This window comes from Nipponia nippon, unplaced genomic scaffold (assembly GCF_047370975.1).
Source record: "Nipponia nippon isolate SJK-2023a ecotype South Korea unplaced genomic scaffold, ASM4737097v1 scaffold_2, whole genome shotgun sequence".
Classification (NCBI taxonomy): domain Eukaryota; kingdom Metazoa; phylum Chordata; class Aves; order Pelecaniformes; family Threskiornithidae; genus Nipponia; species Nipponia nippon.
This window is the reverse complement of record NW_028262336.1, coordinates 123,032,687-123,049,479: the sequence shown is the minus strand read 5'-3', so window position 1 is coordinate 123,049,479 and position 16,793 is coordinate 123,032,687. Positions and strand designations below refer to the sequence as shown.

General features: G+C 45.0%; 1 protein-coding gene across 2 annotated transcripts in view; it reads right to left on the bottom strand.

Annotated features, from left to right (window-relative positions):
• ME3 (malic enzyme 3) overlaps positions 1 to 6,651 on the bottom strand; it is a 134,108-nt gene extending 127,457 nt beyond the window's left edge. Inside the window, exon 1 of one of the 2 annotated variants that reach the window (XM_087758458.1) lies at positions 6,332 to 6,651. In XM_087758458.1, the coding sequence (XP_087614584.1) occupies positions 6,332 to 6,514 (183 nt within the window). In that variant the 5' untranslated portion in view covers positions 6,515 to 6,651. The remainder of the gene's footprint in view (positions 1 to 6,331) is intronic. The other variant, XM_087758459.1, reaches the window with a different exon arrangement.
• Positions 6,652 to 16,793: the final 10,142 nt, after the last annotated feature.

Sequence of the window (16,793 nt, the reverse complement as noted above, 5' to 3'; positions counted from 1 at the left end):
CTAGCTGCGATGAATAGGAATGCTGAGTAAGCCTTAACATTCAGCCCTGGACCCATTCTAACTGCAACAATATCAATTTTCATACTATTTATCAAACAGTTTGTGTTACTTAAATGCAGTTTTTATTCAAGCGCCAGAAAACTTAATCCACCCTATGAAACAAGAGCTACATAAAGCCTGGGCTCTGCTCTACAAAAACATGCCTGGTGTAAGGATTAAGGCTTCTCTAACCGAAAGGTCATGATAAAAAGAAATCAACATAGGCAGCTGCCAAGCTAATGAATTTCCACAACCTAAAGGTAATTTTAAAAGTATTTTTATAATGTAAACTTCTCAGAAAACAAAAACAAGTATTTTGGTTCCAACGCAATTTATTTTTATTAATATCTTATAGCGACTGCAAGCATAAACTCAGCAACTGTAAAAGCTGCCCAACCAATGCTTCCAAGACCTCTCAATGCATTTACGGGGGCTAAAAGCAAAACAAGGACCAACGTATTACAGGGTTAGTGCGACACAGAGGCAGGGTCTGCATCAGCACCCTTCTCACCTTGGCAGCAGCAGACTTCCTCTGCACTTCCAAGCTTTTCCACAAGAGCTCTACTCCCAAAGCATTAATGGTGTCCCAAAGGTGAGAGCGACAGTGTTGGTAAGAGATTATGCAGAGGGACAGGAAGGCAGGTGGCCTCCTGGTTTGGCTGTGATAACGGAGAGGGACGGCAATCCAAGCTGGGGAAGCAAAGGGACTTTTGCAGGCTGCTGCCAATACTGGAAGCACTGACAGATTTAGTTTGGGCTTAGTTTGCTGACCACGCCATAACAACAAGTTCTTTGGTACCAAAACATTAGGAAATGGCATTGCCAAAAGGATACTTTGGACTCAGAAAAAAAGATATGCTTGACATTAACACCAAACAAACAAAAATGAAACTCCACATGCCAGGATGAAGGCCAAAACAAATCTAACCGATCAGTCATATTTCCCGAACACCACCACATTTGCCAAAATACTGGGCCAAAGCTCATCTCCTTGGAGTTTGCTTCCAGTGAAGTCAATGGTGATACACCTGGGCTTGCCTGATGAAATAAAGAACAAGTAAAAACATGAAAACTGCTCTCTACCCTGGACATCATCAAAGGCTCACACTGCATGGTGCTCCAGCTCACTCACATTTCAACTCTGGAGGAGTTGGAGCATGATTTGGTAAAGAGCTCTCTCAGCTATGGTTTGGCTTGGGTTTGAAGCGGTCCATGTGCTGCAGCGTTTGGCCATGAAAGTGGTTTGATATCCCTAGAAACATGAGTGTCCTATCAGGTCTGTTCATCTACATGAGCATCCTGTCTCCAGCAGAAGCCATAAACCTTCAGAAGAGTAACTAGCACAGGTAAACAGGAGACTCCTCCTGCACACTCCCATCCTTTCATCATTTTCAGTTTGGGGACTTTCTAAGCCAGGTGTGGTTTTAGCGTATTTAGTAACTCTCCGTGGATTTTTTTTTAATTTTTTTTTTTTTAAATGAACTTGTCTAGTCTAAAACTTGTCCCCTAAAACTTGCTTGAACAGCTACAGGCTCCTGAAAAATAAGAGGGGAACCTCCAAACTCTCCCCACCTCATATTCCTACTTTGTAAAACATGAACAGATGGTAAGTTAACAAATGCTGGGAGTCACACAGCCACTTAAAGCCCTGTGCCTACCTCAGTAGTCATACGCCTATCCAGACCTAAAGCTAGCCAGCCAGAAACTCCAGTTGTAAGAATAAAACCTTGTGGATTTAGAGAGGAGATTTACTACTCTGAAAATAGAATCCTGCCTCAATTTGATCTTGCCAACTGCCATTTCAGACACACTGCTCTTGTGCTCATTACTAATTTTGTTTGAATCCAGTCATTTTACAAATCCAGCTAATTTTAGGCCTGTTTCACCACAGTTGCAGAGTACAGCCATGTGCGAGACTGTATCATCTTTTCTCAGCTGCAGCGGCAAATCACTGACGCTATGTTCAAAGAACGCTCAGTTAGCTCAATTCCAATCCCCTCAAAGCTGAAGGACAAACAAACTTTCTGCATTTTAACGATGTATACAGCAGTACCTTCCAAAAATGCTGCAGCAATTCTTTAAAGTTTCATTCTTACAAATCCAAACTGGTAATTTTGTTTTGTTGGCGTTGTTTTGGTTTGTTTTGTTTTTTTTTTTTTTGATAATTCATTATGACACATTCCATGAAAAGAAATGGAGAACATGCATGCACATCAAAAGAGTACAGAGTGGTATCCAGATGTACACAGAAGACCCCAAATTCTGATCTCTGCATTGCACTCTGCAGGAAAGTTCAGCGTTTATCTGTTACGCATCTCAGCCCTTCAAATACAGCAATACCCTGCCACTCTGGAAACAAACTGTGACCTCCAGCTCTGCACCTGTTTGTGATGGCAAATCTCCAAAGAGGCACAATTTATCTCAAAATTAGGACTTTCAGAAAAACACATCAAGTGCCGTCAACCCTCCAACTGAACAGTGCAGAACTAGACACAGTCCGATGTCATGAACAAAATTACAGTCGATTTTGGACACGGCAAGATTTTTGAGTTCCTACAGGTGTGTAATCAAACTGGGAATTGTCCAGCTCAGTCTGTGTTTGTTAAAACACAGAGAAGGGCACGTGAATTTGATGGAGTCCCTGGAAGAACTGGAGAATCACGAACAGCACATCTGAGATGATCAGAACTGCACAAATCATAAGAACGGAGAGCAGCATCAGAGAGAGGACACAACATGACCTTGACCACACCAAACACAAGGCAACTTTGATAAATGAGGGAGTGGGTAAGAGGTGCCCCATCTTCCCTCCCAGGATCCGAGTGCTGAATTAGCCTTTCACAAGGCTGAGGCCCCACAGTAGAACAGAGCTGTCTCTCAGCTGGTCCAGCACGGCTGCTGCCCTGTCAGCAAGTCACTTACGTATAAGAAGCCAAAGCTTCTAACAGATCCTCCTGGAATCCAGCTTGCACTTGGATCGCCACAGAACGCTCTTACCAGTTCTCTGTGGTTATCTGACATTGTTAACATTTTTACATTTTCCAATTTTGCAGCATTCAAAGGCAGGAAAAGAAGAACTACTGCATGAGGCATTTCATGAAAACATGTGACAAGCTCTTCCTCATCCCCCTATTATTTCTGAGACTGTTCTGTCAACTGAGAACAACTGCTACTGCCTTTTAAGAATGCAAGAATTCCTCAGAAAAATGCTGACATTTCCTGAGTCCTGCCCTTAGATCACACAGGGGCTGTAACACTTGCAAACAGAAGGAAGAACCATATCTGAATAACACAGAAAAAACACAGTGCACTTAGAGTCAGCATAGATAAAGCATAACCAGTTCTGTCTTCAAAGTTCCTCCTACTGTCCAATGATTTAAGCCACAAGATTTCCTTGCACACGACTTCCCCAATGTCACACAGAAGGTCTGAGACATAATCAAACCCAGTCTCAGAGATGGAATCCAGTCTTGCCTTAACTGCAAAACAGTTTTTTTCCCCTCTAAATTTTCCCCCAAATCCCTGGTCAAGCAAGCTCTTATACACAGTGCATTGACTGGTCAAATAATTTAAGAACTGGAGATAACTCATTTACAATCTATGCTTAATACAGTGTTGGCACCCTTGGTCGGTATTTAGAAATTTAATTCCTTTACATCAGAAAAACCAGCCAACTTCACATAGTAATGACAAAAGGAAAGAAAGAACTGCAAATTTCTTACATCCATCACCTACTTTTACTGATATTTAGGGTATTACAGAGGACCTGGCAGCAGTGACTTCTAAGTCTGAAAGGCTTCCACAAAGCAGCTTTGACTTAGTAAGCAAGCAAAGACTTGGATCATTAGCCTCAGACTGTAAATCTGTCTGCGATTCTGCTGGAGGGACATAGCCTTCGTTGAATAAATACCACACACTTCATAGCTTTAGACTGACGCTTTAAACTTCACCCAGAAGCTATAAAACAGCCAGGGCTTTGACCAAAGCAGCAAAACAGTTGCTGCCCAAACCCTCACTTTAAAAAACTTTTTCAAAGGTTCTTGGAGAGAGGTAAGGACTCTACCCTGCAGATCAGCCTTTGATCAGATGAAAGCTTAGATTAAAGTAAGATCCACTGTAGAAAAAAGACAATGACCCCATGCCTGCATTTACCTACTAAACCGGTAAACAGTAATTGCTTTGTGATGAGAGTACAACACCTGAAAATCTATCGAGATCCCTAATTTTCACCTACACCACTGCAGCACAGCAGATCAAAGCGCCATCAATCATACGCTGACAACACATGAACTGTCCGAAATATCCCGTTTCAGGTGAACAGTTAATTCCTTAGATACTACAATGAGTTAAGAGCAACAGAGAAATAGAAGCCTGTTTAGAAAAGTTTGGAAAGAGGGCCTGAGCATTTACCAATGACTAGTTACTAGTTACCTAGGTGCATAAACAGGCAGTCCCTATCTCTTACCACACGTCAGCCGCTTCTGTCCTCACTTGGATGTTCTGTAGATGATGGTATCAATGACTGCAAGGTCCGTACTGACAGAGGAACATAACAACATAAACAGCAAACATCCAGGCTGGAGACCAGCTGGGAGATTTCTCATGGCCAATTAAACATGGCACACTAGAATATATTTTACCTCTAACAGAAGCAGTTTTCTTCCCTTCCCTCCACATGGACTAAAATTTCATTTAGACTTAAAAAGAAATACTTTCTTTCGCTGAAAGGGGAGAAGACAGTTTAGAAAAGCCTCAGTTCTGAAAATCACCAAATGGAACATTCAAACATCTACTTCTGTGGCAGTCAGATCAATTTAAAACATGGGATAGATTCAGCCATTTGTGTGTTATTATCGCATTACACTGAGCAAAGGTCAAAGTATTAATTTTTCAGCTTGAACTGATTTTATGTAAGACTACTAGAACCATTGGCTATATGTCACTCTTTATAACTATCATTGAACCCCCACGAGAACAAGCCAGATGCTGAAGAAAAACTCATCAAACCCACTTAACGCTGGTGAGTTACTGTTGCTTATGAGATAGTCGGCAATTCCGCTTCTCTTCAGCCTTACAGACATTCACTGTATAACGATTCAGACCAGACCGTGTACAAAGCTGTTGCATATTCGGTAACATCCTGTGTCGTCGTGTGCCTTGGTCCTTAGGGGTGCACCTCTCACCTCTATGGATGCTGAAACGGTACCAGGAGATGCAAGCCCAGCGCACCACGTACAACACAAAGTAAAAGTTGTGATCCAAAGAGCCTCCAGTCCAGAAGATGACACAGGAGGCTCATGTACTAGATAACTATGTAACAAGCAGATGATAAGTAGTTGCAGCCCCATCAACTATCAATATCATGTTTCATATCTGCTTATTTTCAAGGTAATTAACATATTTGTAGTTATTTTCAGCAATATGAACACAACAAGCTGAAACCCAACATTCTTCAATCTGACATATCTGATCCCAAAATTTTCGTCCAGATTTTATACTTTTTTTCCCTTCAAATTATGGAAAGGGACACAAAAGTAGCATGGGGCTAAATTATGGGGTCTCATTTTACGCACCTTGCAGACATTGTTGAATACCTTTCTCCTAAAGCTTTTTTTTTTTTTTTTAAATGTTGAGGTTTGTGCAGTGTTGAGAACTAATACATCTTCACCTTGGCAAAACACGCTGTTTAGGTATCAGTATGCACATTGCTATGGATATACTATGAAAGGAAGCTTTGCAACCAGAACAAGCACACATGCTTGTTTTAACATGAAGGTGTAAATGATCAGTTTACTGCTACACGTGTAGTACAATGTACATCAAAATACCGTAGGTTTAGGTGTTGGATTTTTAGGAGAGGCCACGCTTTCTCCTGCCCCATTCGTTTGTGATTTCAGGCAAATGGCTTCAGGTTCTTGCCAAAGGCGCTCACGCCCTACACAGCCCCTTCCAGTGCCACCACCACCACGGCAGCCGCAGTGGACAGAGGGAAGCCGGGTGAGCGGCTCCGAAGGCGCCGGTTCAGGTGGTCGCTTTTAAAACTCACCCTGCGCCCTGCTCAGGTCGATGTGCGACTGCTCCTCCATCTCCGCCAGCACTTCGCCCCCCTTTCGGATGCTGGGGACAGGCACAGGCATCGCTGCCGCAATACCTGCAAACCTGGACACCTGCGATCCACCCGAGCACCCTCTCCCGCCTCCCTTCCGCCCCACCAGCCGCCACCGAGCCCCTCTCCCCTCCCTCTCACCCCGGCCGCCCACGCCCCGGACAACAAACCCCCGGCGGCACCGACCTTGTTGAGGTGGGGGTTCCTGGTGATGTCGTAGCCCCGCTTTTTGACGGCCAGGGCCCTGCCGTGGGCGGCCGGGCTCCCCCCCGCCTGGCAGCGGCGGGTGAGGCTGAGGAGAAGCGGCCTCCGCCCGGCCCCCGCCATCCGCAGCAGGCGGCCGCCCGCCCCGCCGCACACCGGCACCATCGCCCCGCCGCGGCTCCTGCGGGCGCGGGCGGAGACGGCGTTAGCGGACACGGGCGACCGGCGGGGCGGGAAGGGCGCGGCGAGAGGGCGGGCCCGGCCCGGCCCAGGGGCGCCCGCCCCGGCCCCTCACGGCGCGGCGGTCCCCGCCGAAGCGAAAGCAAACCCAGGAAGCAGATCCCGCCCCGACCCCGCGGCGGTCGCGCCTCCTCCGTTACCTGTTAAGGCTCAGCCGGCGGCTGAGGGGAGGGGGGTGCCCGCCGCGGCCCCGCCTCCGCCGGGGACAGCGGGCCCGCCCGCCCGGGGAGCCCGCCGCGGCACCTCCGCGGCACGGCCGGCCCCGGCGGGCTGAGGGGAGGGGGTCTGCCCGGCCGGGGCTTCGCCTTCCCGCCGTCGCGGGGCCTGAGGGAGGGGCAGCCCCGGCCCTGACCCCGGTGCTGGGGCCCTGGGCAAAGGACGGGACCCCCGCGGAGGCGGAGGGCGGTAAGGCAGCAGCCTTACGGGGGGGTGGGGTACAACCTTAAGGGGTTACAACCTTACAACCTGTACAACCTTACAGCCGGGGGGGCTGCCGGTCCCCGGGAGGCGCTCTGGAGGGACCTGCCAGGCCTCCCTCTGCAGCGGGAGCTTTCAGCCTACCGATCATCTACGTGTTGTCTATAAAGAATCTATATACACACTATACTGCTTGTATCATGTCTATATACTATGTATGTAGCATATATTATGTATATTACATATATTTTTTATATCTTGTAATCTATATATTCTGTTCGCTGAAGAAGGCAGGTCCCTGCATCCATTTGTTCAAAGAAATTGAGCTCTTTTATCCTGTAAAATGCTGACATCATCATCACCACTACCACTTCTCATATAAAAACCCAGTGGCCGGATTACTCCCCCAAGGAGTGGAAGATCCAGGTTCAACCCATCTTCAGATCAGCGCTGCTGCCATACCTGCGCCCCCTTCGCCCAGCTCAGGTCTGCTTCGGGTGAGGGATGCTCTCCGGCTTCTCCTTCCATTTGTGTGGTCATCTGCAGACGTATTTTTTAACATGCTTTAATATTTGGGGGGATAAATCATAGAATCATAGAATCATTAAGGTTGGAAAAGACCCTTAAGATCATCAAGTCCAACCGTTAACCTAACACTGCCAAGTCCACCACTAAACCATGTCCTCATGCACGACATCTACCCATCTTTTAAAGACCTCCAGGGATGGGGACTCCACCACTTCCTTGGGCAGCCTCTTCCAATGCCTGACTACTCTTTCAGTGAAGAAGTTTTTCCTAATATCCAACTTAAACTTCCCTTGACGCACCTTGAGGCCGTTTCTGCTTCTCCTATTGCTTGTTACTAGGGAGAAGAGACCGACCCCCACCTCGCTACAACCTCCTTTCAGGTAGTTGTAGAGAGCAATAAGGTCCCTTATTACCCCAGCTCCCTCAGCCGCTCCTTGTAAGACTTGTGCTCCAGACCCTTCACCAACTTCGTTGCCCTTCTCTGGACACACTCCAGCACCTCGATGTCCTTCTTGGAGTGAGGGGCCCAACACTGAACACAGTACTCGAGGTGTGGCCTCACCAGTGCCCAGTACAGGGGCACTATCACCTCCCTGGTCCTGCCGGCCACACTATTCCTGATACAAGCCAGGATGCCATTGGCCTTCTTGGCCACCTGAGCACACTGCTGGCTCGTGTTCAGGCGGCTGTCAACCAACACCCCCAGGTCCTTTTCCGCCAGACAGCTCTCCAGCCACTCCTCCCCCAGCCTGTAGCGTTGCATGGGGTTGTTGTGACCCAAGTGCAGGACCCGGCACTGAGCCTTGTTGAATCTCATACAGTTGGCCCCGGCCCATTGATCCAGCCTGTCCAGGTCCCTCTGCAGGGCCTTCCTACCCCCCAGCAGATCAACACTTCCACCCAACTTGGTGTCATCTGCAAACTTACTGAGGGTGCACTTGATCCCCTCATCCAGATCATCAATGAAGATACTGAACAGAACAGGCCCCAGTACTGAGCCCTGGGGAACACCACTTGTGACCGGCCGCCAACTGGAGTTGACTCCATTCACCACCACTCTCTGGGCTCGGCCGTCCAGCCAGTTTTTAACCCAGCGCAGAGTGCACCCATCCAAGCCGTGAGCAGCCAGCTTCTCCAGGAGAATGCTGTGGAAGACAGTGTCAAAGGCCTTACTAAAGTCCAAGTAGACAACATCCACAGCCTTCCCCTCATCCACTAAGCGGGTCACCTTGTCATAGAAGGAGACCACATTAGTGAAACAGGATCTCCCTTTCATAAACCCATGCTGGCTGGGCCTGATCCCCTGGTTGTCCTGCACTTGCTGCATAATGGCACTCCAGATGATTTGTTCCATGACCTTTCCTGGCACCGAGGTCAGGCTGACAGGCCTGTAGTTCCCTGGATCCTCCTTCCGACCCTTCTTGTAGAGGGGCATCACGTTTTCTGACTTCCAGTCATCTGGGACCTCCCCGTTTGACCAGGACTGCTGATAAATGATGGAGAGTGGCCTGGCCAGCTCCTCTGCCAGCTCCCTCAGTATCCTTGGGTGGATCCCGTCTGGCCCCATGGGCTTGTGAGCATCCAGGTGGAGGAGCAGGTCGGTGACTGCCACCTCTTCGACAACCGGGGCTTCATTCTGCATCCTATCTCCATCTCCCAGCTCAGGGGCCTGAAAACCCCGAGGATGGCCAGTCTGACTATTAAAGACTGAGGCAAAGAAGGCATTAAGCACCTCAGCCTTCCCCTCATCCTTCGTGGCAAAGTTTCCCTCTGCATCCAACAAAGGAGGGAGATTCTCCCTGGCCCTCCTTTTGTCGCTGATATATTTGTAAAAACAGTTTTTGTTATCTTTAACGGTGGTGGCCAGTTTAAGTTCCAGCTGGGCCTTCGCCTTTCTAATCTTCTCCCTGCATAACCTCACAACATCCTTGTAGTCCTCCTGAGTCACCTGCCCCTTCTTCCAAAGGTGGTAGGCTCTCCTTTTTTTCCTGAGTTCCAGCCAAATGATACAGTCCATGCAGAAAAGAATGGACTGCAGAGTGGAAGATGTTCATTAGACGGATATGGTTGGGGTTTTTTGCCTTGGCATTTTATAGGCATTCTGTAGAATAGAACAGACTATTTCAGTTTGATTCCATGACCTCCTGATTTCTCCCTAAAGAGTATATGGCTTCATGCATTGCCATCAGTGTATCCAGGATATTTACACCTCTGCTCTAGGACAATGATTATATACAAACTTCATACTTGGGACTATGGCCACTTAATAACTACTAGGACCGTGGTGAAAAAAACTTTCTCCCTGCCTTCCCAGTCAGATACATTCTGAGAGTGAGGCTGGTTGTCTGGTCTTTGGTTTTTTCCCCATTTCCATTCAAATATCAGAAACTGGCCATAAATGGAGACGCACTTTTGGGGTGATCCAGACAGTGGAGATAAGGAATGTGTGCATGACTGAGGCCAGGTTACGATAAAGGACATTCTTAGTGCATGGAAGACACAAGAAGGAATTTGCCACTATTATTGCTTTTTTGCGTAGCTATAAATTGGAAAAATCTTGAGACTTTACATCACCTTGAGAAATTGGAATTGTGAGGATCACTTTGAATAAAACCAAAGCCAGTATCTCACCAGCTCTTCAAAGCTTCCTACTCCCACCAGCCACATTGGTCTTAGCCAGCCTAAATTCGAATGAGTTATTCTCCATCCCTATACAGACTTGCTGTAAATCTTGCAGCGTCTTTGTGGTGGTTGTGGCCGTGTGCGTGGCAAACAGGACAGCTGACACTGGTGTTTGTAGGAGAGTCCATAACACTAAATCTCCGGATTCTTGAGCCACTCCTAGAGAGCAAAGATAAAGAAAGAAGAGAAACTTCCCCGACTGCTTTGCAAAAGTGTACCATTAAGTTGTTTGAGGAGATTTATGTGATAGGGGAAAAAGTGCCAAGCTGAGAGCCTGGACGAGGCTGCTTTGCACAGCTGAGAAGTGTCTCTATTAGCTCTCCTAGCAATAGGAGTCCTTCTCCAGGCTCAGAGCAAATGCATTTACTGTGTCTTGGAGAATCTAGACCATGCTCATCGTAGCCACAGGACCTAATTCCACCACCTAGTGCTTTCTAGGGGAAAGATCCACCACTTACCAAACTCAAAATAAATCAGTTCACTTTGCCTGTTTTGTAAAATACTGCATGCCTCTTCTTGGAAAAAGCAGCCCGCAATTTCATGTTGAAAATGCTCTAAGAGAAGGACAGAACTTCAGTATAATTTGACTGTGTATGCCTAAGAGTTAACTTAAACTCTTTTAGACTACATGCAGAAGGTCTGTTTGGGGTCCATGTGCTTCTCATCTCTGCTATGAGCAGCAGAAAGAGTGCCAGTTAGTTTTGCTTGAACTGGTCCACTAACTAGTAGCTTTAGCATCTTAAATGTTCAGGAGTCAAAACCATCACACATTATGGTGTAATGAAAATACCTGGGAGGTGAGGCATGGGCTTCATCGCTGCCTCTTCCATAAAGGAAAAACTCCATTCTGAGTGATACAGAGACAGTATTCCAAGAAAATCTGCACTGCAACCTGAAACATATTCAAGGCAGATTTTTCCCAAAGTATTTTGACATTTTCAACCCAATATCTGTAGTCAGAAAAGGTTTCCTCGCATGTTGAATATTATATCTTCTATGCCTAGTGACAGCTGGACACATGCACATGCCCCACGAGAATGGAGAGAGAGGGAAAGGGAATTTCAGGGCTGGATAAAATTCCTTGTTAGGTCACTGTCAGTAGGTGGAACAAATAATTCGGGAGGATTTCAGACCTGCCATGGACTAAATTTCCAACTTTTTGGAAATACAGAAAGGCCTAGAAAAGTGTAAAATATTAAGTATTAATATGATCTAGTGAAAGCTTAACTTTTTTTTTACAGCAATGAAGTTTTACTGATGAAAATGGGTGTTATCACAGAATATTTTTATTTCTACAGAAGCCTTCCAGTTTTTCAGTGAAGCTGAAACCCTAACTAGTCTCAATTTTGAATTAAAAAATCAATTACAAGAAAATAATTTACTGAGAACAGATCTTTTAAAAACTTATACTGTGTGAATTTATGTTTGAGTTTGATTTACTAAATATAATGCATTTAACAAGAAAAGTTCCAAAATTTCATCTGAAACAGAGTGGAATCTTTAGATCAACCCAAGCAAGAATAATTTTTATTAGGTCTTTTGCAGAACAGATTGCTTAAATTTACTCATCTGTAGGAACTACTGAAGACAGAAGACTTCCCTGTCTCAGGAAAGGGCAGGACATCGCTGGCTTCTGTCCCTACAAACCATGTAGCCTGCAGCCTCCTAATCCTCTAAACCTTCTGGTAGACGTTACTTAATTTTGCATCAGAGGAGAAGTAGACGACTAAGTACTATTAAAGACAAGATGCAAAAGCACAGACATCCGCACAGCTACCATGGAAAGCAGACACCAATAATGAAAATCAAATTTATGGTCCGTGCTTGCTTGATAAAAGACAGGGAAGCTGGAGGAGGAGGGAAGAAGACGTTAAAAAGCCTTTCCCACGCCACGGGACCGCTGGCCAGGCTGACAGCTTTGGTCTGTTCCTGAATGGTGCGGGGAACTGTTATTTCTTGACATTGAGTGAGTGAAGGTAACCGTGACACCTCTTTGGGCTGGGCTCCAATTTTCTAAACACTACGGGAATTTTATTCTGCTTCTTAATGTTCTTTCAGGTGCCTTCTCAGAACTCGTGAATCACGGCCTCTTTTGTATGAACATGAGCAGAACACCTTTTTTTTTTTACTGGGAATGCCCATAAACTAGCACACAGAGAGCTACCCAAATTAACTCATTATCATCAAAAGGATTTCTCAGAGTTTTCTCACGAGTAAATCAGCTTCTCCTGCCTAATGCTGTTCCAAAGCACAACAAAATAAAGGGGCTTCTTAGCTTGCTTTGGAGCTTGTCAGACCATGTTCTCCCAAAACAGCAATCTGAAATCGAGAAAGCTCCCTGGGTTGTTGGTTCAGCCTCTGGCTGGGGGCACAACTTCCACTATATCCCTGGGAGAGAGTTGCCACACAAATCTTGACTTGTCTATCTTCTACCCACCAGTGCTGGATCAAGGGTCACAACAAAACCATAAAGCTGTGTGTGAACTGCCAGAAGAGAAGTCTGTTTTCTTTTCCTGGCCCTGAATTGATAGAATTATAATCTCAATTTCAAGAGTGCCTGGAGATACATCAGTGGCCTGGCACAGTAACTCCTCGGAAGAAGTTTATGGTCTATATCTGCAAGAGGGACAAATCCAGGCAGGGAAATGGAGACATCGCTTGCCTGGGGCTACACAACAGGTCAACCGGCAAAGGTGGGAATTCCTGCACGCGCCTTCCGCAACGGGCTGGCAAAAAGCAGGAGATGGGGAGCGAGGGCAGTGCCCTATCTGTAGTATCTAATTTCTAAATGGGCTGCAGAAATGGCTGCGCATAGGTTCTCCCACTATTGACCGCTGAGGATATAGGACAAGGTTTTAAGAAGGGTTATTTTTAACAAGCTCACAGCATTTTGAGTATTTTTGGCTCGTGCACACACTGCCACAGGAAGATAGCTATATATAGAGAGAGATATATACACATATATGTGCTTTTGACTTGACTGTTACTCTATAGACTCTTTCATAGACTTTATTTCCTTCATTTTAAAATTCTAGCTTATATGCTTCTTGGAGCAGGGATGTATTGTACATTTATAAAAGTAACAAGAAGGGTTTCTCTACAGCCCCGAACTGTCTCCCTGCTGTTGTGCAGACACTGAATAGTGCCTTGCCAGGGGACTTCTCGTCTTTTACCTCCTACTGGCTGACAATAGCCGTCGGACTGATTTTTTGCCTCTTAGTGAGAAACAAATGACAAATGCTGGGTTCCTAAAATTTACCTGGCACTGCAAAATAAAGCTTGAATCTGATTTAGATTCTTTATCTCCAGGATGCAGAGTGCTTGCTGTCAGATGCACAGGAATGCACTTTGTCTAACATGCAAGCCTCTCTCGAATGCGAATTTGATTGAAGCAACAGTTGAATTCTTGATTAAAAAAATAGAAAGAGTGTTACAGAAAAAGCTATAAAAGCAATGAAACACACACTTATATTCAGCATTGAGCTCGTAGGATTTTATTTAAGCTATTTTTCAGCAGCAGGAAGGAAACAAAGGTTTGTGGAGTGGGATTCTATATACACTTGGGGATTTGTGGGTTGCTACAGAATGCAATTGACGTTTCAAAGCGTGTTATAAGAGCTGATTTATTCCTCCAGTAATTTAAGAAACCTCTTTGTGCTGTGGCCTTGCATTTAACAGTTTTGCATCTAATAGAATGCCAATGAAGTACTCTTTAAACTTACCAGAGAATGAATCTCTGACATATAAAGGGACCTTATAGCGTCTATTCTTCCATGGCATTATCTTTCCTCTCAGGAAATGAATTGACGTGCAGTTATAAACTTACATTGTAGAGGTTTTCAAACCACATACCTTGAGAATTCTTGGTGTTGCGCAGCTGTGTGTCTCCTGGTTTATTGGATTTTGCAGGGGCCGTATACTATCCATTCATGCAGACTGTTAATTTAAGTTCATCACGATACAAGAAGCCTAACCCAACAGGGACCGTGAGTTTTGATCGGGACCCCTCTGTACAACAAACAGTGGCAGGAAAAACTGTAAGTGGTATAGAAGAGTCTGGAGCCAGCTGGATCACAGACCGCTATGGTGAGATCCCCACACAGGTGGTGATATATTTTCATCTGCTGTAGCATTTAAACTGCTCCTCTTGATCATATGGCTATACAGAATGTGTATATATATGCATACATATATGGAGAGATAATATCTTTAGAGTAGTGTATATATAGTAAAATATATGCATTATAGATAAAGGTATGTTTTAGCTCAGTTAGAAGTTATGGGCTCCGTTTATATGACATATACAGGGAATCAGACTGGGTCAGACCATGGGATTTGAAGGCACCACAGGGATCATCACACCAGCCTTTCGCAACTGCAAGCAATTATATACTTGATGTTTAATCCAGAAGGATTCACAAAAGCCTGCTCCAGATGCAGCAGCCCCAGAACCCTTCTGTTCACCTCTAAGAAACACAAGACCTAAGGCTACATACAAAACGCCACAGATGATCGCATGCCACCATAAAACAGCAGAACTCTGCAATGGGATAACTATCCTCTCTGGTCTTAAAAATCTTTATTACTGCAGCCTGTCCCATGCAGCAAAGTTCAAAGTCTCTTTTTTTTTTTTTTTTTTTTTTTTTTTTAATATAAGCATGGTTAATGCCACTGTGCTAACTCCATATTTTCCCATCCACTTTACAGATGGAGGGACACGCAGAGGGTTCTTGTTCACGGTCACATACTCAGACAGTGATGGAGCTGGAACAGGATCCATGCATCCTGGCTGTCAGTCCCTTGCTTGCTTTGTCATCTATCACCGGGCTCCCTTTGTCACAGCGTACTTCCCTCCCATACGCTCTCACGATGTTATTCTTCAGCAGTGAGAGAATTCACTGTCATCCAGACAAAAACCATCTGCAGTTGTGCAATTAAGGCCTTAATCGGACCTTTGGACCTCTTTCCTGGCTTTGGCTAGTTTTAAGTGATAATGATGATGGTTTATACTTACACCTCTTAAAATGAAAAATGAGCACAGAGATAAACACACTTCAGTCAATAAATTCTCCTGTTCTCGCTAATATAAATGTTGCCTTTTTGTTTTTTTGTTTTCCTGCCATCGTACTGCAGATGTCCTACACAGTACATTAACCCTTTAGTACACTTGCATGATCCTCAGTATCCAAATTCTTGAAGAGAAATGGGCAGAATAGCAGACAATGCACTATTTAACATCTTAATTTCTACTAAACAGAATCAATTTATAGTGATATACAATATTATAATTTTATTTTTTAAATGATTTTTTTCTTAGGCATAGGCTTTGAGCTTCCTCCCATAGAAGGTATCAGGTTTTACAGTAGGCTTCAACAGGACTAGAATACTGCTGTAGTCCAGCTATAAATTTTAGCCATTTTTTAATAAAAAAATAATTTTCTGTAGAGTTCAAGAATACATTTTTACATCTAGCATGACGATACTATTTTTGAGTAACATCATATAGGTTTTGAAGACAAAAAAGAGGTGGGTAATCTTTTTCCTTAGAAGTCAGTTTGTTATATGAAGGAGCCCAGCTGACCTTCCAACTAGTAATGTGCCCCAAGTCGCACCCGATCCCTTATTTTTGCTAGAAAACTTTGCCCAATTGAAAGATTGCATTAACAATACGGATTCATTAAAATGATGCTGAGTGAGACTTTGCAGCTCACAAAAAAGGTAAGATATCCTGATAATGCCTTGTGATATAAAAGAAGTCAAGGAGGTGATCAAAGACTCAGATACATGAACAAGAGCTTTTATACAAGTTGCTGAGGGGTAAAATTACGGTGCCAGCTGATCCACCCATGCGCATCCGCACTCGCTGCTGCTGTGACGGCCGTTTGAGGGACCTTAATTACAAGTGAAAGTAGAGTCCAGTGATCTGCGTAACCTTCAGCGTGACGGGGGTAAGCATACGGACGGTTGGGTTAACCTGCTTCTGAGTAGCTCGTGTTTGTCATGCCATGGGAACACGTACGTGGACAGCTGATATGCAGCAAGTCTAACAAATCATGGCAACCAAAGTTTTGAGAGTCCTTTCTGGCTTTAAAGCAATAAAATATTTATTGTCATGCCAGTGTTTGGTCAAAGGAGGTTTTTTTTTTTCTTCACCAAAAGGGTAGTCTTCACCGAAAGGGCAGTCAGGCACTGGCACAGGCTGCCCAGGGAAGTGGTTGAGTCCCCATCCCTGGAGGTACTTAAAAGATGGGTAGACATGGTGCTTGGGGACATGGTTTAGTGGTGGACTTGGCAGTGATAGGTTAACGGTTGGACTCGATGATCTTAAGGGTCTTTTCCAACCTTAACGATTCCATGATTCTATGATTGATTCTAATAATGACTTCCTGCCACAAAAATAAGCATAACGTGTTTCTGAACAATCTTTTTCAATTCTGCAAAATTGCAATTAGCACTTGGCTTTACCGGTTCAATAGTTTCAGACTAGATATAAGGAAGAATTTTTTTTACGCTGAGGGTGGTGAAACACTGGCACAGGTTGTCCAGAGAGGTGGGAGATGCCCCATCCCTGGAAACA